Source organism: Gopherus flavomarginatus, chromosome 10 (genome assembly GCF_025201925.1).
Source record: "Gopherus flavomarginatus isolate rGopFla2 chromosome 10, rGopFla2.mat.asm, whole genome shotgun sequence".
Classification (NCBI taxonomy): Eukaryota; Metazoa; Chordata; order Testudines; family Testudinidae; genus Gopherus; species Gopherus flavomarginatus.
Window position 1 is genome coordinate 68,028,397 of NC_066626.1, and position 20,881 is coordinate 68,049,277.

At 41.8% G+C, this 20,881-nt stretch overlaps 1 protein-coding gene across 3 annotated transcripts in view; it reads left to right on the plus strand.

The window, feature by feature from the left end:
* Nucleotides 1-584: 584 nt before the first annotated feature.
* The window catches only part of INSIG2 (insulin induced gene 2), a 44,216-nt gene continuing 23,919 nt past the window's right edge, over nucleotides 585-20,881 (plus strand). The window contains exons 1-6 of one of the 3 annotated variants that reach the window (XM_050916040.1): nucleotides 585-693; nucleotides 5,747-6,102; nucleotides 9,205-9,329; nucleotides 11,818-11,984; nucleotides 12,454-12,553; nucleotides 13,156-13,308. In XM_050916040.1, the coding sequence (XP_050771997.1) occupies nucleotides 5,859-6,102; nucleotides 9,205-9,329; nucleotides 11,818-11,984; nucleotides 12,454-12,553; nucleotides 13,156-13,197 (678 nt within the window). In that variant the 5' untranslated portion in view covers nucleotides 585-693; nucleotides 5,747-5,858 and the 3' untranslated portion in view covers nucleotides 13,198-13,308. Of the gene's footprint in view, nucleotides 694-5,746; nucleotides 6,103-9,204; nucleotides 9,330-11,817; nucleotides 11,985-12,453; nucleotides 12,554-13,155; nucleotides 13,309-20,881 lie in introns of those variants that run through there. The other 2 variants (XM_050916039.1, XM_050916041.1) reach the window with 2 other exon arrangements.

The window sequence follows — 20,881 nt, forward strand, 5'->3', positions numbered from 1 at the left end:
AAGATCGGAGCTACAGTATTTTTTTAATTGTTACAGACTATTTCGTATTGCAGTTTCTCATTCTTTCTCTCTCTCGTTTTTTCAGTCTTTTAAAAAGACTTTTTTGAGGTTGAATTTCTTTTTCTTTGAACAATTCCTGCTCCTTCCCTTGTTTTAGCATCATCTCACTCCCGTTTTTTCACCACTGTGACTTTTTTAGCTTGCATCCCTCCCATTTCTTAGCACTGGTTATTTCTTTGAATTACTGTTTCTTTTTGCACTTTTACCTCCTTCCTCACTATCTCTTTATTTTAGCGGTTGCTTGATGGGTGCATTTCCTACCTCTCTGTATATTACGGACTATACTACGTTCTTCTTGCACTTTTTCCGGGAATCTCTCTCTTGACGTCTCTCTCTCTCTCGTTTCTGGCAGGTCCCTACTCCCCTTTTCCCAGCACCTCTGGAAACGAAGGCTGCTCGCCTTCCTGCTTCATTACTACAGGAGCAAAGGGGAACCTCCGCTTCGGTCCGTGCTTTGCAAGCACCCCGACTGGCCCCGCGGAAGCCCGACTGCCCTGAGCTCGTCTGCAGCCGCCTGGCCCCGCGGAATCCCTCGTGCCCCGAGTCAGCTGTTCGCCCCGGCTCAGCTGAGCGCCGTGGAGCCTGCGCAAGGCGGAGACTGAGGCAGGGGAGGGAGAAGATGGCGGAGGCAGAGTAAGTAAGGGGGCAGTGGAGACACTTGCGCTGGGGCTGGGCACTGGCTTGCAGTGGGAGTGGCGGGGCGGTAGGTCGGGGTGGGGGAGATACGGATTGTGCCTTCTGGGGGACGCAGCTGGGATCGGACAGAGCAGCTGCACCCCTGACTAGGCTGGGGATGTCTCGCTGCTAAAACCTTCCCCTGGAGGGAGTGACTTCAAATGCCGTGTTCAGTGGGGTGGCTCCGGGGTTCCCTCTTTGGGATCCTATGTAGTGAACTCCCCCAGGCGGGAGTCAGCCCTGTATTATGTGTCAGAAGGTGCCACGTCCACATCCGGCCCTGGGTAAGGGTCAGATGCTGCTCTCTGGGCGCACAAGCCCCTTGTTGACTGCAGCAGGAATTTTATACGTCTGTCCAAGGGCAGAATTTGGCCCTAAATGATTAATAACAATGTGCTGCTTCACATCGGGCTCAGACCCAGTCACTGAGAGTTGTTGCCACCCGACTGTTGGCGTATGCAGGGCCGGATTAACTCTCCTGTGTGCCCGGGGCTATTAGATTTTGTGGGGCCCCTGTATGCAAGTCTTTTTCCTAATTTAAAACAAAATGATCACAGTTATGGCATCGAGGTTATTAATGCTATACTAAACTCGCCTTTTAATAAACATAAAGCCGTTCTGTGGTTACATTTCAGTCTTAAAACATGTAGAATATAGTTAAATTAATTCAAAATAGTCTACTTCTTACCTTAGAAGGGCTGTTATATTAATTTCTTTCTGGGAGGGAATTTGGGTGCAGGAGGGGGCTCCAGGCTGGGGCAGGGGCCTGGAGTGCAGGAGAGGGTGAGGGGAGTGAGCTCTGGGAGGGACTTTGGTGCTGGCAAGGATTCTGACCTGGGGCAGGGGGTTGGAGTACAGGCGGGGGTGCAGTGTCTGGCAGGGAATTTGGGTGCAGGAGAGGATTCTGACTTGGGGCAAGAGGTGTGAGGTGCAAGCTACCGCCAGCAGGCAACTTACCACAGGCGGCTCCCAGCCGGTCGGCACAGCAGTGCTAAGGCAGGCTGCATGCCGTGGCCCTATGCTGCTTCTAGAAGCGGACGGCTGCTGTCATGTCTCTGCATGTCCCAGGGGAGAGGGGGACAGCATGCCTCTGTGTGATGCCCGCGCCACCCCGCAGTGATGGTGCTGGGGGCCTGAGCAACACGCAGATCCATCTCTCCCCCCCCCCCCCCACAACGTGGGGCCGCAAGGACATTCCAGCAGCTGGCTGTTTCTGGGAGCAATGTGAGGCCATGGCATGCAGGCAACCTGCCTGAGCCCTGCTGCACCAGGGCCCCCCTTAGCCCGGGGCCTTGGCCTGCAGTCACTGAAGTCCCTGCGTTAATCTGGCCCTGGGCGTATGTGATCCTGGAGAACAGGCATCTCTGAAAAATCCACCATCCGCAGCAGATGCTCTAGTTGGCAGGCTAATGAAGGTCTGAATTCCCCTTGCCATCTAGTTACTCTCTTATCTCTGAACATGTGCCAGAGCCACAGTGGCAGGCTGTAGTGGAGAAACTTGCGCTGCTATTGTCTGTCCTGAACCTGTTCTGTTCTACGCTTTTGCTTTCCAGGGCTGTCAGGCTGGTAGTTATCATAAGCACAACATTGTCTTAAAAAAAAAAAAGCCGTCAAATTAATCCAAAATGATTCACAGATTCTCTTTCCAAATGAACGGGACTTGCAAGGCCAGGAATCAGTAAGGGGCATGGCAGGACAGGGAAAGCTGCATAATTATTGGTGCGGTACCTGAGTGGTTAAGGTGCTTGACTGCAATCCTGAAGGTTGTCTTGGGTTCAAGTCTAACTTGATCTCACACTGAAAGGCCACTTCCAGTTCACTCAGTTGCAAACTGGGTACCTGATCCATTGGGTTAAGCAGTAAAAGTCAGTCTGATGTGATGCTGGCCACATCACTCCCTTATGTACTGTTGGCCAGGAAACTGACATGCCTTAACCACCTCAGCCTGAGAAGCTATTGTTTTGGGGGAACTTTGATTTGGCTTTGAGGTGAAGTTCCTGGATTTTAATGTCATGAGGGAAACTTAATCCTTGTCTACATTAGAAAACTCCCTTGGTGTGATAATGGTAGCTTTTCATTTCCCAGTTCTCATCACCTGGTGCTAGATTTTTAGTTTAAGAAACTTTCTTTTCCACTCCACCATGTTTTGCATAACATCTATATACTACATAAGAATAGTTTATTTGTGGGATTCACACAAATGAGCCTTATTGATTAGCTCAACTGGTAAACTTTGGAGCTTTTCCTATTAGAGACATTGCAGTGACTGGAAAAAAAATCTCAGGTGATAATTTCATTATTGTACATGACTCCCAAAGCCTTCACGTGGCACAGTTTCCCCTTATTAAAAAGTTTGGGTTGAAGTGATGTGCCACAGAAGGGGTAAAGTGGAGTCGAGCCTGTCTTGTAAAAGTGCCAGCTCTGTAGCTTTCCTGCGTTGTTACAACTTTTCAAGAGGTGATGGCACAGCAGTGTTGTAGGGTCAAATTGTAAACTGTGGTGACATTATTCAGACCTGGATGGACGCTTTGGATAAAATGTAACTGATTTCGATTAATGTGTATATATAGGCGCATACCGTTCCCACACACACAGCTGTAACTTCCCTCAGAAATCTTAATCTCCACATTTAATGCAGGAGGCACATTAGTAATGCATTGGAAAAACATAGGATCTTGGTGCTTTCTAAAGATTGGTCAGTTGTTGTCCCTTATTTATAGGTGGGAAACTGAGGAACAGAGGTAAGTTCATTTTCCTTAAAATCACACAGCAAATCAATGGCAGAACCAGGATTAGAACCTAGGAGTCCTGTGTCCTCGTTGCCTGCTCCTAACCAATACACCATGCTGCTAATTCAAGGCAAAGCACTCGCTGCTGTAAACGTGTTCATACTCTCTATAACTGCCTCTGCACTAGGGAACTTCTTTCCTTGCTCTGAGCGGTCAAGGTGACACTGGTAAAAATGTTTGGGCCACAGCAGAGTTTGCCCAGTTAATAGCAGCACTGCAGCTGCACTGTTGCTATAAAACAAGTTATTTCCTGCCATAGGCAAGGCCTGTGATTGGTTGATGAATGTTGCCAGTTGTTTCATAAATCATTGTCTGGTGAATTCTTTTAATATTGTGTATGCTGACATCATTAAACTCCATCCATACTACTGCCAATATGTTTTCTCTAGTAACTAATAATAATACTAATACCAAGCTGTATATAACATTTTTCAGCAGTAGGTCTCAAAGCACTTAAAAAATATCATTATCCCCATTGTACAGACAAGGAAACCGAGGCACAGGTAGGTGAAGTGACTTGCCCAAAATCACCTCACCTGCTAATGGCAGAGACAAGAATAGAAGCCAGGTCTCCAGAGGCCCAGTCCAGAGTTCTATATAAAAGGCCACACTGTTTCCCATGCTTTTTATTTTACTTCTTTAAACAATGACATATTCTTACTTGGAACTTCAGTGCGAGAGGTCCATGGCTTATCTCACTAAGCAGATGTGATAATGTTTAGCTGCTGCTTTTGCTGTCATCTCATTTTATATGATGCTTATTAACCTTGCCCAGCTCTCCTCTTTCCCCTTCTTTAGGGGCAAGAGTACATGACATTGCTGTAGCAGCAGTGAGATAAGCTGCCACATTCATATTTTTTTTAAAAAGTCTTAGTCGCTTAAGATGTCGTTGCTCCATTCTAGATGACAAATTTCCATTACATTTTTAGTTATCTGCGCCATCATGCCAGAGCTGCATCAGATCTGGTAGCGTTGTAAATTTAGCACTGGTGTAAATGACTACACAAGTTGCAGGAGGACAGAAAAGTAGGCCCTCTGTATCCACAATAATGGCAGCATTTCAAGTTCACAAACCTGGGTCGCACACTTAACTACTCACAAGCGTAGTCCTATTGGAGTCGTTACAACTGTCCACATGAGTGAACTGATGCCCAAATCCACAAGAATTAAGTTCCATATGGATAGGGCAACACTTTTTTATGCGGCCTCTTTGGTAACCCTCTCAAAAAGTATGGATTTCTGCCTAGCTGTGGATCATAAGACAGTATTGAAGACTGTATGGTGTGCACTAGGAATGGACTGGGGTCGTCTTCTTCTGTCTCTATCCATGTGGCCGTGAGTAAGAGTTACAGAAAGCTGCCACCAGTTGGCAGTTTCAAATTTAAAAACAATGTTTGTTTTCTTTAAAGTTCCAAGTGGCTAAGCTGTCCATGTCCTACATGAATGTGATGTTGAATCCACGTAAAACAATAGTTTTGATTGATGGTTTTAAAAAAGATGGTTGAGAAGGAAATTCTGCCATTCATATCTAGTGTGTACAGAGCTGGGCATATATGTCTGGAGTGCTCTGATGCTGATAGGAAGGTGGAGTTTCTTTACCTCTTTGCACTGTTTGTTTTGTAGCTGAGAATCATTTTTCTTAACACACTGTTAAAATTCTATTGAAATCTGTGTTGCCTTCATGAGAATTTCTGTGTAATGGGATTGTTTGTCCTTCTAGCTTCCAAAGACTCACCTTCTCAATTATTACAAAGCTTGTTGGCTCCACCCTGCAAATTTTTTCTCAAATTTCATTTTCCTACTCTACACTGTGATCATTTTAATGGCTTCTTTGGAAGATCAAAGAAGTGTGTAACTCCACAGCTGCCTTGAAGCTAGATGCCTCATTCTCCTCTGAGCCACCTACACCCTTGTACCATTTCGTTGTCTTCTTCCACATCAGAGTCATCACAAACTCATTCTCGGGTTTGTTTTTCTCCTCCCTCCAAAATATGTAAAGCTGTTGCTAAAACTTTATTTTTAGCAGCATATACATCAGCTTAATGCATGATTGCGGACAGAACTGCAGTAGCATTGTTGCACAAAGAGCTAGTTCTGTTGAGGTTTGCCTTCTTCAGAAGGTAAATTGTATTTTCTGCAAATTCAGAAAAGCTTGACTTATTTTTAAATATTTTTTTAACAGATTAAAATACATTTTTGTAAAAATGTCTTCTCTTTTTCAGCCTTGTCTGTTGTTTTCACAGGGTTTGGAGTACGTCCTAAATTGGAAGAGTTAAAATACTGACTTCAAGTGGATCCTCCCCAGTCACACTGGTGGATATCACCTAGTGCGTCATGGCAGAAAGCGATGCAGCACCAACCATATCAAAAAAGTGTGGTCCATACATTTCGTCTGTAACTAGTCATGGCATAAACTTGGTGATACGTGGATTAGTGCTGTTCTTTATTGGCGTGTTTCTTGCATTAGTGTTAAACTTGCTACAGATTCAGAGAAATGTCACACTCTTTCCACCAGATGTGATCACAAGCATCTTCTCTTCAGCTTGGTGGGTACCACCTTGCTGTGGCACAGCCTCAGGTAATGTCAGAAGGTGCCAACTGTCTGTATGTTTCGTGTGTGTGTGTGTGAAGGGGGGGTGGTAGTGAGGAAATTAAAATCCTTCATTAGTAGAAAAATACGGAAGATTTAAAATTTTGGATCTAGTCCTGCCCCCTTTCCCATCTATCTGTTTCCTCTCCAAAAGATTGGTGTACATTTTACAGAAGTTGTAGGGTGAATCATAGAATCGTAGAAATGCAGAACTGGAAAGGACCTTGATAGGTCGTCTAGTCCAGTCCCCTGTACTGAGGCAGGACTAAATATTAGCCAGTTTGAGCCCTGCTGTGCTGAATTCTTGAGTCAGAAGATTATGCTCAGTTTTCAGGATTAGGAAAACAGAGTTTGGCAATCCACTGAAATCCATATGATGGTAACCTTGAGGCTAGATTACTGCCATGCCCTTTGTGGGCAATTCTGGAAAGGAACCTGGAGATCCCAGATTTTGCAGCATGGAGTAGTTTGCCTTGTCTGCTGTAAGCCGTAATGAGAGTATGCCATTTTTTGCCCTAGCTTCCTGTTTGCTTCTGAGTGCGGGTCAAGGTGCAGGTTTAGATCTGTAAAGCTCCACGCGGTCTGGAATGCAGCTGTTCCCCTATATCCTAAGGCTGTGGCTACACTCAAAACTTCAAAGTGCTGCCGCGGGAGCACTCCCGCAGCAGCGCTTTGAAGCGCGAGTGTGGTTGCGACACCAGCACTGGGAGAGAGCTTGCCCAGCGCTGCAGGTACTCCACCTCCCCGAGGGGACTAGCTGAGGCACTGTTTACACTGGCGCTTTACAGCGCTGTAACTTGCTGCGCTCAGGAGAGTGTTTTTTCACACCCTTGAGTGAGAAAGTTGCAGCGCTATAAAGTGCCAGTGTAGCCATAGCCTCTGGAGATATAGGCACAAGGTGCTGCTTTGCTCTTGTCAGTGGCACGTTGTTAACAATGGATGTTCTCTGAAATCTGCTCCCTTTAAAATTCTGGCAGAGTTTGGGCTTCAGAACACAGTGTAAGACCTTTCCCATGGGTCAACATAACACTTTACCAGTGGATTATTCTGAGCAGATGGATGGGGGAATTCTATTATAAGCAGACCTTTATTTTAAAGACAGTATCTTCCCTGAGCTTGATTTTAATAAGAGCGAGGAGTCCATTTGCCTCTGTGGGTGGTGATACAAATCAGTAAACTTACCTTTGGTCTGTTGGGCACCTCTGGCAGCTGGGTTTTGCTAAAGGCAATTTTTAAGTCAAATATTTTATCTGTTTACTTTTCTTATGGTATGGCGTTGAATCATTTCACTACAGATTTCGTAGAAGAGCCTGATCTGAGAGGAAACCATCCAAATAGCTGTCTCAATATGTCAGTTTTGTTCTTTCTGTATTTGGAATATTTTGGTCATAGTTATATACTTGTATCTGTAAGTTGCCTATCTAACATAGCTCTTATTCTCTAATCTTGCTGCTATGGTGCCCTGTATTTGCTGCATATATTTTTATGCTTAAATTGGTTGTCTTGACATAGAGCTCATGAGGGGTTTGATTTACTGATAGAGCAGTTTGATTTGGTCATCTCGAAGGATTTTTTCTTTCCTATTTGTACCAGGTCTCAGCTATCCAACAACATATCTATTATGTCTTTTTACAGTAAGAATGATCTCAGGTTTGTTTTGTAAAAGAGAATACATGGATGTAGCTCTGTAAAATTATGTTAGTAAGATGCGCCTTTTGTGTCCATGGGGCTTACAAGAGAGAGGGGAGACAGGCTCTGAACAGATTTAAAGGGTCAGCGGTATGCCTACTGTTCTCATTAGTTACACACCATGCTCCCACACTATTTTCAGTGCACAGTCTACTCCAGTTGTTTCTACCTAATGGATTTGTACTGGGGGTTGAAATGAGTGTCCCGTTTGCGATAGTGTCACTCTCTTAGCAAGCAATTGAGACCATTACATACCTACATAACTCTTTACCAGGAAACTCTAAGGTTCAGGCTTTGTCTTCGTCTTGAGGTGACAAGCTGAGCTTCTATGCTGAAATTGACTTACAAGGTTGCATGTTCTTAGTCGATTTCTTCCAGCTTTAAATACTACAGTATCTCTTTCTAGGAATGTTTCACAATTCTTCCTTGCCTGCTCTTGTCTGTCTAGCACACAAGTGCTACCTGAGGGATTAGTGTTTGCAACCTATTCAAGGCGATCTGCTGGATAACTGGTGTGGTGTTCTGCTACCCCTACCTACACAACCTGATTTACATTAATATGTCTCTGGGGTATGACTTCCCCCTCTCCATCACCCCCGGTAAACAGATATGCAAAATCGCAAAATATGTAATTCTTTGAACAACCCTCTAGGCATTAGGCCTAATTTACTCATCCCAAAGACACAAATGAAGAGAGATTTTTCATAGCCATCCATCAGTGCTATTTGCGGAGACTTTTTTCATCTGCCAGTGTTACCTGTCAGTTGGGCCTCACGTCCTCAACTAGAATGCTGGTTACATGGCAATTTCTGATGCTGCTTCACTGGTGATTTTTCATTTATTTCTTAAACCCTGTAGATCAGGTTCCTCTCTGGCACATGGAAAACATCTCCTGTGAGATGCATCCAACCTACCACCACAATAGGTGTTAGAATTCAAAGCTACCTCCTGAGCCCCTGCTTCTTACATACTAAAACAGCGTAACATTAAACAGCACTTTCAAGTGTGCCTCCCAGCTGGGGTGGCAACTGTCTTTATAAGTGGAACTATATATAGTGAGTGTTTAAGGAAATGTATTGACAATGTTTAGAAAATCCCACTTTTAGTTTATTTTCACCCCTTCGTGGTAATATGCGCCAGCGCAAAGCTGCTGTGGCTGAAGATGCTGCAGGGGAATTTTAAATTACAAACATATAGCTGTTTTCATTGAATTTTAAGGCAACCTTTTAATAATAGTTTAGGCCCAAAACATAAGTTATCTGAAATGCCTTTTTTTATTTTTAAATCATGACAGTGTTTGAAAAATATTTGTTTTTTATGATTGCAGAATCATCTTGGTCTAGATTGTCTCAAGATATTGCAGATGCTTTAATTGTTAATTTTTCTTTAATATTTCCACAGCTGTGATTGGGTTGTTGTATCCCTGCATGGACAGACATCTGGGAGAGCCACATAAATTTAAGAGAGAATGGTCCAGTGTAATGCGATGTGTAGCAGTCTTTGTGGGTATCAATCATGCTAGTGCTGTATCCTTCTGTGTGGTAATGAAGTTTGCAGTAACAAATTAGTTTCTGACGAACCAAAGGTTAAATAGCTGCTCACAATGTAACTGTTTCTAAAATATGATATATAAAGTTTTTAAAGGACATACAGAGTGTAGCTTAGAGTTAAAACTGTTATAGAATGTCAGTAGCTGCACTAGTTAATGAAGGTCATGCATATAAGTTTCTGGAAATACCACTTAAACTGAAAGCTCTCACTCTGTTTTTTTTAAATATATATTTGTGTCTTTTTTAGAGTTATTCAAGTACATACGGGAAAGGAGTTTATGCTCTGAGACATTTTTAAGGATGCTCTTCTTGCACTTATTGTAAACTCAATACAGTTACAGTTTTAAAGAGCAAACTTCACATGTGTAGCAGCATCAGTGAAGAGTGTGCACTTCGCTAAGCATGGGTAAAAAACTGGTAGGAAAAAAATACTTGGCATTGGCTATTCATGGATCTCAAAGCACTTTCCAAAAGCGAATAAGTGTTATTATCCCTGTTTTACGGACGGGGAACTGAGATGCAGAAGGCTAAGTGACTTGCCTTAGAATATGCGGAAAGGAGAGAAGTTACAAGTGAGTCAATGTGGCATGATGTAAAATCCATCGTTTTTCTGCTGAATTCTCAAAAATCCATGTACAACTTTACACTAGATTAATACTAGCCATGGATGAAGGAGTCATGATTCCAAGAAGCCCATTGGACAAAAACATCCTCAGAATGGACTGTGATGCCTCAATGGCAACCCATGAGCAGTTGTGCTTTGTGTCAGCATGTATAGGGTCTCCCTCTCCAAGTTAAGGCAATTAACTAGTCTACCAAACCCAGACTCAAAGATAAGTAATTAAAAAGAAAATTAAGAATCTCTAGAAGGCTCATTCTTTCATCTTTAGCATCAGGTCCCAGACTATGATCTGCAGAGAATTGCTGGTGATGTGGTGAAAACTCCCTGGCCATGTGGTGCTGGCTCTCTTTCTTCTTTCCAGATGAAAGAGAACCAAAAGAGAGAGAATGGATGAAATGAGATGCCAAAGGAAGGCATGGAAAATGGGCTGCATTCCCATTCAAGTAGCCTTACCTTTGGCTGGATGTTGTTCTTTTCCCACAATACCCCATCCTATCTAGTGTGGCCAGAAAAGTTGGAGCTATCAAAGCTAGGGTCTGCTAACGTCCTCCTGTGGGCCTCAGTTCTCCCATATTTGAAGACATGTCCATCTGATCTCATGGATGCCACCAACTTCTGACCATCCCCTGACTGTGGGCACATTCAGATACAGGACCCTAAGAAATTCTGACATGTTTCTTGAAAATTGAGTGGCGAACTCCTCATGAGTCAGATTACTTTCAGCAAACACCTCTGCAGTTTGCTATCAGCCGTTCCACATTTTTAAGGAAGCAGTGCCTCTTCCATAACAATTATTAGTGTAGCAACTCTACTTTCTTCTAAGTGGCTTCCTGAACAGCCTGAGCTTCAGTTCATCTCACTTTAAAATAACAGCATTTGATCTGACTTTTGGTCATTGTGTCCTTGTGTCTGCCATTCTCTCTCTATTACCGTCCAGTTTACCCCATTTCTTGTTAGACTACTCCACTAGATCTTTCTCCAGGCCAGTGGATTCCTGTGGTTGAGACCAGGACAACCTTTTAACCTATACATTTGTCACCCCCTAAATCTAAGTTTAGGCTTATGAAAGTTAACAATCTCTCTTTAACGGTACTTTCTTACAGAGATTTTAAGAAAATGAATTAGTTGATATTTGTAAAGTGTTTTAAAGAGGGCAAAGTGCAACAAAAGTGTTTAGGATTATTAATTTATCATATTTGCATAGCTGTAGCTTTTTTAAAAGCAAACAAGATTCTGAATAAATGTTTTACTGGATAAAAATACTATTCTAATTAAGAACATGTAATAGTTATTAAAATTAAATAGATTTTGTTTTTCCAAATGACTGTATTTCGGTAGGCAACAACGTAAGATATATGGCATTTTGGCAATTTAATGCTAGATTTAAGGCTTTAACCTTAGGATATTAAAGGAGCAACAGGTGAGGCTGGACTGTCATTGGTACTTCTTTATCTGAATAGTAATATTTTTACAGTAAATCTGTCCAAAAATCTGTATTCCACTTAATTTCTGGCTAGTCTCCTTGTACTTTAAAACACTTGTACAGTTTGTAGCAAAGTCCTGAGACAACATTATGAGTTTAAAAAATATTGTAAACATAAAATAACATTTTAAGTAAATATTTTTCTTAACTTAGATAAAATACTTTAAAATTATTATTATAGTATTCATATACCATTTAGTTGTATTAAATGAAGAGAGCCATGTGTATGCAAGAGCTCGGTGGTGTTATTATGTAGGACTGTGTTATTTTTCAGGTCAAAAGTTAGTTAACAAAGTAAATATTATTGATCTTCACCTGAAGTTGGCACTTTAAAACTGATCCTTAACAAATGACCACAGAAAGTGGATTTTGCCAACAACATACAGTTGTCTCTTACACTCGCAGCGCTTTCAATTGGACTATGGTGGACCTTTGATAGATCACGAAGTGGCTTTGGTCTTGGAATAGGAATTGCTTTTCTGGCCACCTTGGTATCACAGCTTCTGGTCTACAATGGGGTTTACCAGTGAGTCTTTATTTTTCTTCTGGTTAAGTGGTGTTCATGTTAGATTAGTAAACAAGAACGTTGAAGGTAGATCTGACTTAACTTGAGCCCAAACTTGCTAAGACTTAAACACTTTACTTTACTGTAATTGGACTATTCATATGAGTGCTTATGTGTGTGTAAGACCGAGATTTTGGTTTGGAGTTGTAAAACTGCTACATTACCAACAGCGAAACAACCTGGATCAAACAGAGAAAGGATATTAGAATGGATGGGTAGTAAATTCGATATTTGCAGTAAGAAATCAAACTTTCTACTACAAATGTGTGTATCTTTACGCTAATCTATTCCCATATCTAGATTTCTCAGTATGTCTATCTCTGTGCCTAACTTTAAAAGTATAAGTTTTTTTGAAGAAAGGATTGTGCACAGGGTTAAGTTCAATGTTGGCAGTAAACAGATAACAATGCAAACTTGTATTCCTTTCTAGATATACATCTCCAGATTTCCTTTATGTTCGTTCCTGGTTACCATGTATATTTTTTGCTGGTGGCATTACTGTGGGGAACATTGGTAGGCAGCTGGCAATGGTAAGTTAGGGTTTATTTTATTTGATGGGGGGGAGCTCGATACTGAGCTTGTATTGTCTGGTTTTAAAAAATTCTTTCCTAATAAACACCAACCAGTTATTCAAATTGCAAATGTGGACTAAGATGGGAGTCCAGAGACAGTGCTTTTCGGTTTGGTCAACATGTCCCTGCCACCAGCAGAAGTTCTGTCCGCTGCTGAGTGCCCCACATATTCTAAAGGGTTCCCCATTTCATTGTGTTCATTCCATTCTGTACGTGCTTTCCAGGATTAAGGCCAAAATAAGAACACCATGTTTGGGGGAAAAAAAGCTGCATAAGTCCTAAGTTAATAGCTAATGTACTTAGGTTCTCTTTTGCTATGCAAGGAGGTACAGAATGCCAGCGCTCTGTGCATAGATTGTGTACAAAATGAACGGTAGTTCGTGAGGGTACCCTGAAAAGCATGGGAGTTTGGGGGCCTGAACTGATCTGGGGAAAGTGTGGGTAGAGCTGTTGTGTCAGTTGCTAGGTAGATCCCTCCCTTTCACAGCTGTCTAACTCAGAACTTCATTGTATAAATCCTTGTTCTCAAATAATTTTCACTTTCTTTGGTTGTTTTGCAGTATGAATGCAAAGTCATTGCAGAAAAATCTCACCAGGACTGAGGAAAGGCAAAATACATCTTTTATACAGGAAAATATATGACAAACAACTGTCGGAAGAACATGCTATAAGGAACATTTTGACTACAAAATTGCCAAAATGCAGTCCCTCGCCACCCCGCCCCCTTTGAATGGTACACGTTATTGCAATCTGTGATTGCTGCTTCAGTAAGTCAGTTAGAAACCTTGGTGTCTGATTACTGTGAAGTAACACTTGTATGCAATACATTTAACAATATTTGTTCATAGACAAGATTGGTTTTTTGCCAGTCTAAACTAGGTTTACCATCTTTTTCCACAATGTTACAGTGCCAAACAGACCTTTGAGTTACTGTACTGTAGCTGAAAATTCTGCTTCAGTTTTTCTAGGCAATTTGGGGAATTGAAGTTTTTGATAGTTTAGCAAAAGCCAGAGAATTCAAAATTAAAGCTGAAGATACTGCAACTCATGCTGGTAGCTAGTCATAAACATGTCTTTTCCCCTGAACAGAATCACAGCCTTGCTACTGATTAACGAAGACATGCATCATGTAGGGCCAGATTCTGACACTACTAGTCATGCTGAGTAATATCTTACTCTACAAGTAGTGTGGCTGAAGTCTGTGGGACTAGTGGGTGGGGGAAGGTTCTATTTTAGGTACGTGTATGGCCTGATTTGTGTAATATCTAAGTGTCTCAAACTCTATAATGTATTTATCCTCACTACCCCCACTGTGAGATAGGGAAGTACTGTAATCGTCATTTTATAGATGAGGAACTGAGGCACAGAGAGGCTAAATTTCTTGCCCAAGGTCACACAGGAAATCTGTGGCAGAGCAGGGACTTGATTCCAGGTCTTCCAAGACCAAGGTTATTGCACCTTTCTGTCAGTGTGTGTGTTGGAATCTGGCCTATATTTTGGGGCTTACCCCCAGTTTCCCTTTTTGGTTTTGCAATTCCCCCTTGAAATTATAGGGCACACTCACCTTTGCTTCAAATAGAATCCCCCGAATGATTTAAATTGACGTCTGCCTGATTATGCCAGCAGTGAATTAGGCCTGGAACGTCCCCACCTCTTGTTTCTTGACTTCCATCACTGTCTTGATGTTGTTTAAGCAAGCTCTTTTATTGCATTTTAATTGTTATTATTTTTAATCTTCAGTGAAAGATTTTTAAAACACGTAACAGTCACATAAGGAGACTGAAGTTGGTCCAAAGAACAAATACATGTTTAGATAAGTTTTAATAAATAATAATGTCTATGTATGTATTGTACATGAAGCTTGATATAGGCAATTTTTTTTCAGTCTTGTGTGCTTATATCTGAAATCTATAACGTATGCAGTGAAATGCCTCCAATAGCATGTAACAACAATAAGAGTCATCAGAAGGAAAAACTTTTGCATGGACGAAGCTTTTCAAATTTTTAAATAAGCAAATGATATTTGGAGATCTCAGTTCAGCAGCATCACAGTTGTTCATTGGCTTATTACAGCTCCGTGACATTTCAATGCCTCATGCACATCTTCGCATATTGGCAGGGGCGGATCCAGGTATTAGCGCACCAAGCGCGTGTCTGGGGCGGCAAGCTGCAAGGGGTGGCCTTCTGGTCGCCATGAGAGTGGCAGTCAGGCTGCCTTGGGCAACATGCCTGCGGGAGGTCCGTCAGTCCCCCGGCTTTGGCGGCAATTCGATGGTGGGTACGCCGAAGGCGCGGGATCGGCGGACCCCCCGCAGGCATGCCGCCAAATCCGTGTTGCTGGTGGACCTCCCGCAGGCATGCTGCCGAAAGCCGCCTGACTGCCATGCATGGGGGGGAAAATGCATAGAGCTGCTTCTGCACATTGGTCACAAATCAGGAAAGCGCTTAAGCATGCTCTTTCCTTTAAGCTAACCTATGCTTAAGTGCACTCCTGTTTAGGGATGTTTCTCCTCCATTAGGGCCATAATAAATAATGCAACCTTGGATGTTACATAAATGAAGGCTGTAATTCCATCTCCAGGTTCTCGCATTTCACAAGGAACCTGCTGCTATATTTTAATTTATTTTTTTCCATAACATTTGGCCTGATCTGCATTTCTTACTCAGGCAAATGATTTCTGTTGGACTGCCTGATCAGATCCTCAGCATGGTTGTCTTTTTAAAAAGCCAATGATTGGCATAAAAGCTGAGATATTGCTCATAATTTTTACAGTAGCTGTAGGGAAATAATGTGATACCTCATTCCACGGCTTTAATATTGACCACTGTGTGTGTTTAAAACTGGAGGTAAGTAATTTCTTATTTGCTTAGTAATAAGTTCTTCTGTCTATTGGTTTACATACCTATAGAAAACAGGGCATGTGTATTCAAATGTACAGTAAAAATCCTTGTGAAAATTGGTTATTGTTCATTTGTGGCACCCGCTTTGCAACATTTTAAAATCACATTCATTTAAAAATGATTGGAATATACTGTCAGCTAACTTCTTTCAAAATCTCAGTTTTGAAACTTTAAGCTGATTGTGCAAAATGCACTTGGGTCGTCTCCTTTATTATAGAGGTGTTATTTTTTAAATTCTTATTTGACGAAAATAAATTGCTGCCGGACTAAAACCTTGTATGCCAAATTTTCAAACTGCATTATAATTTTATGGCTGGAATACTTAGAACCTGAAAAAAAGAGGTACATAATGGGAATGCTGACACAGCCTTAACTATAGTGGTGTGAACATGCTGCTATTGTATAGTATGTAATTATAATATTAGACTGTATTCAAAATGTTCAGTATAGAATGAATAAGGTATATTTTAGATACAACTTTATAAGCACTATAAACTCTTCACTAACTGCGAGTTGTAAGGTCTATGCTGTTTACTTCTGCTGTTAAAAGCAAAATATGTATTAAATATAATTACAGTATTTTGTGACAGGCTTATTTTTTTAAGTAGTAATCATCCATAGTTATACTGAACATCTCTACAAGTGGTTCACATGCTAATTTTAGCTGTAGAACTGACATGATGGTTTCACAACCCCCCTGTTTAAAACTACTAGATTAAAAACAGGAATACTTAATAAGAAGTGAGACTTAAATCAAGAGTGATTCCAACAAAACGTTGGTACTGAACTGCCTTTAAAATTCTGACATTTTTAATCTGAAAGCTGGTTGGGGAATACTGGGGCTGGATGGGAGAATATATACAAATGGCCAATTTTATCTTGAACTGCTTAAGAGACAGAAAATAAAGATTTTGGAATAAATGGTCATTTAAACATGGAAAAGAGGTTAATTGTGGGATGTCCCAAGACTCCATACCAGCACTTGTGTTGTATAACTTATTTATCCGTGGTCTGAACTGGGTGGGGTTAACAGTGAGGTGGCAATGTTAGGTAATGCAGCATTAGTTAGGTTAATCAAGTCTCAAATTTTGAGTTGCTTCAAAGCTACCCACTTAGCAATTCTATAGTACATATATACCTTTCATTGTAAACAGATGTGGAGGGGACTGGACTTGATGACTTCTTGAGGTCCTTGTTAGCCCTATATTTCTATATTTATCTAATTCACATTGGAAGGTTCAGTATGAATTATTCATATACATTGATGGATCTTTCATTAGCGGAAAAGAGAGGAAAGAGAGCTGGGTGTCATTGTGGGCAGCCCAGATAAAAATTTCTGGTTTATATGGTGTACTAGTCTAAAAAAACCCAACAACCCTGGGGAAAAAAAGCAATCAGTCATAGGTGTATTAAGGCAGATAAATATTCAGGCTGAAACGTAATAATGTCTGTGTTCTGTTTGGACACGACATCTCAAAAGTAATATAACAGAAATAGAAGAGGTCAAGAGCATTGCAACCAATGAAAACAAATAGCCGTATTAAATGACTTTGCATCTGAACATAGGAATTACTACACACATTTCCCTGTTGTCATAATAGTTAATGCTCACAAAAATTTTGGAATGGATATGAAGCCTCATGCTGCATGGTTTAAATCAATCTTTTAAGTATTAGATATTAGGCTGAGAGATGATGTGGGGGGAGATTTTCCCATATCTGCTTGCTCCAGCCTTACAGCTTCCTCTGAAGCACCTGGTGTTGGCCACTGTCAGAGACAGAGTACAGGACTAGATGGACCTTGGGTCTGATCCAGTATGACAATTCCTATGTTTCCATGGACTGTTATGGAATAGCTTAAAGCTTTTTTCCTAACACCTGTGAGTTAGTGGTTAATTTATGGACTGAAGATTGAGGGTTTACATCCCTCATTGTGTCTAATGAGATCTCACACACCTCTGGATGATGTTATCCGTATAAACATCTAAAGTGGGGGATACTAGAAGGGTTACGCTTATTTAGATTAGAGAGGACACAGGTAAGATGTGGTGCGATGGAACTATTTACAATAATGAACGTTATAAAGAACATAAATTGGGCATTTCTTTACCTCTTCTCAGTGCTATAGGAAGGAATTTAAACCAATGAAATAGCCAGACAATACATTTTCTGTTTCCTCCTTAAAACTCACCTCTGCCTTGATGCCTATAAATCATTGCACTATGGCTAGGCTGTTGGCATACTGACACTTTTATTTATTAATATAAACCGGATTGTTTCATTGTCTATCTTGTCTTTTTCCAGGTCCATTTGTTTGTTTTGTTTTATACATGTATTGTCTCAACAGGTGTATAGATTGTATACTCTCAACAGGTGTATAGATTGTATACTAGCTAAATGGGTCCCAAATCCCAAATTAAAGTTTCTGGCTGCTACTGTAACTCTGCTTTGAGTTACTGCTTTGTAACTCATTGGCAGAAGGTAGTATTGAGGAAAAGAGCATGTAATTAAAGATTAGACGAATAATAAGAATATCCATAGTTATGCTACACAGGGTAGAAATGTACAATGAACAGAGCCCTCTGCTAACCCTCCAGGAGTGTTCTGGAGTCTCCAGAACTTAAAGGTTAATCTATAATTGAAGATTGTTATGTGATGAAACCTCCAGGAATACATCCAACCGAACTTGGCAACTCTACCTCATGCTAAGTCATGCCAAACAGTTGCATGGGGTTAGGAAAAAACTCCACCCCATCCCATAGGACAGTTATTGCATAATTGTCCTTAACAGGGAGGTTTATACATTTCTTAGAAATATCTAGTACTGTCCATTGTTTGAGATTGGATATTGCACCAGACAAATCATTGGTTCGATGCAGTGTGACAGATCTTATGTGCACTCCTGGAGGTTCTCAAAGTCTTTAGCTAATGAATTTACTGACCTTTGCAATTAAATAAAAAAAGCCATGGAAAGCTGCAAGCTACCGTCTGATGTGGGGAGGCAGGGACTGGCAGTTGTGAAGAAAGCAAACCTGATGCCAGTCCTTTAAATATTAATATAAGAGAAACCCTGGCAGGAGCAGTTGGATAAAGAGTACTATGACTCTGTGATGATTGGTGCTTCGTTAAATATGTAGAAATCTCACTTGAGTCCTTAATAAAATAATGAAACAAATATGGACAGAGAGAACTCATTTTCTTAATAGAGGGGGACAACAGACAGCATGAGTTTACAAAGAACAAATCAAGCCACATGAACGTGATTCCTCTTTTGATGTTGTTTGGATGAAGGGAGTAGGTGTAATAAATCTGGATTTTGTGAAAGCATTTTAATGCAGTGCCTCACAGTTGTGTGTGAAAGCTTAATTCAGATGGTCTTAAATACAGGCACTGTCACACACACATGAAAACTGGTTGAAGGAACTGTAAACAAATAAGAATGATAAACCACAATTTTGGGAGCTGGAGATTGTCTATTGGGATCTAACAGGGATTGGTTTTAGGTCTGGTCTTGCCAGCTCAAACCCAGTGCTGATGTCCTCTCCCGTGGACAAGGAAAACACAGAGCTTTCAGTGATGTCACTTATCAATGTACCAGCGTGGTGGTGACCCAGAGTTCTGTGTCTGGAAGTTGGATGGTATGCTTTGTGGCTTAGATCTGTCTTTTTTCTTTTTTTTTTTTTTTAGCCCATCAAAAAGTGAAGACCTTTTGGAGAGAGGCTTTTGTAGGCTGCAGTCCCCATTTTGTTGCTGTTTTGACCTGCAGCTTTTTCGTAGCTGATGCATTGGGTGCTTTAGTGGGTAGGTTGTATATGTATCTGACTGTTACTATTTTGTTATGATAGTGCCTAGAGACCAGGACCCCATTGTTCTAAACACTGTATAGACATAAATGATGTCGCCATTCTGTGCTGCTGCCCATCGTCACAGCACCTTCCAGACACAATAGATTGAGATTGGCAATAGAGAAGTCCCAGGCGTCTTGGAGTTCCTAGTTTTTCTCCTTTCTTAGGTTATAAACAGCTTTGCCTGGGGTAGAGTCTTTTTTCTTTTCTTGAGGAGGGAGGAAGGATAGAGCGAAGCAGCTGGCTGTGAATGTCTTTCTGTTGCTGTGGAAAAGCTTTATCAAATAGGAAGCTTGGCAGCATCTCTTAGAGCAGTGTTTCTCAACGACTAGTCTAGATCAGCACTGGTCCCTGAGATTTCCGTGACAGTTTAGGAAAGCAGCACGCTGGTGCCTGGTATCAAAAAGGTTGAGAAACCTAGAGGACTCTGGGCTCATCTAATCTGTCCTGGACCGCTGGATCCCCTCCCCCGACCTCACCTCAAGAATGCCTTGTCCTCACAGGCTTTGTTCTGAGCTTTGTGATCTATGATGTCCTGGGGATTGCAGTTGCCAGTGGTTTGTCTGTGGAAATGCTGTCTGTGGGATCTGAGCCATTAACGGCTCTGAATAATTAATGGAGTCACTTGTTCCCACCCTGCCCTGTAGGAATGCAGCAATGAGGAAGCTGGTGATCCTCCTCATGACAGGTCCTGGAGGCAGGCCTGTCCTGTATGGGCAGGTAGGTGCAGGAGTTTTACCACGGAGTGTCCATCCAAGTGTTCATCCTAAGCTACTCTGTGTCCTCTCCACCCTTATCCAACTTTCCTGTCTCTGTGTCCCCCATCTAAGCCAGTGTGACAGGGCCACCTTCTCCACACCTTGGGCCACCACAAACAGACTAGATGCTCTCAAGTTCATGAACACCAGTGTGTTATTTATTGGGTCCATGACACCAACTTACCAGTACAGCCTTGTGCAGCACCATACTGTTGGAAGTAAACCTCCTTACCCACTCGCTGGGCAAGGGAGAAGGCAAGATCTCACCATCCTGAGATCCTGTACCCCGTGGCAGCCTTCCCAGCACTTCCTTCCTGTCCTATAACTGTTCCCAGCTGACAACCTGATTGCTCTTATTAGCTCGTCAACCTCCCCCCTAATTAAGCCATTGAGCACCCATCTCCCAATTAACTCTGCTCCATGGGAGAAATAGCTCATACCTCAGGGTCCATCTACTCAGCGATAAAAGACCTGCAACATGGATGCAGCTTGCATGGGTCACCTGTCTCAGGGTCACAGGGTTAAAAATCACTGTGGAGATATTTGGGCTTAGGCTGGAACCCAAGCTCCACCCAACCACTTGCAGTGTTCCAGAGCTCGGGCTCCAGCCTGAGCTCAAATGTCTACACAGCAATTTTCATCCTTGCATGCCAAGCCCCATGAGCCCAAGTCAGCTGACCTGGGCTAGCTGTGGGTTTTTTATCCCAGTATAAACATAATCTTAGTGACCAGAGTGCTGCATCAGCTGTAGGCTCCTAGCACTCTGTCACATCTAGTCTTTCC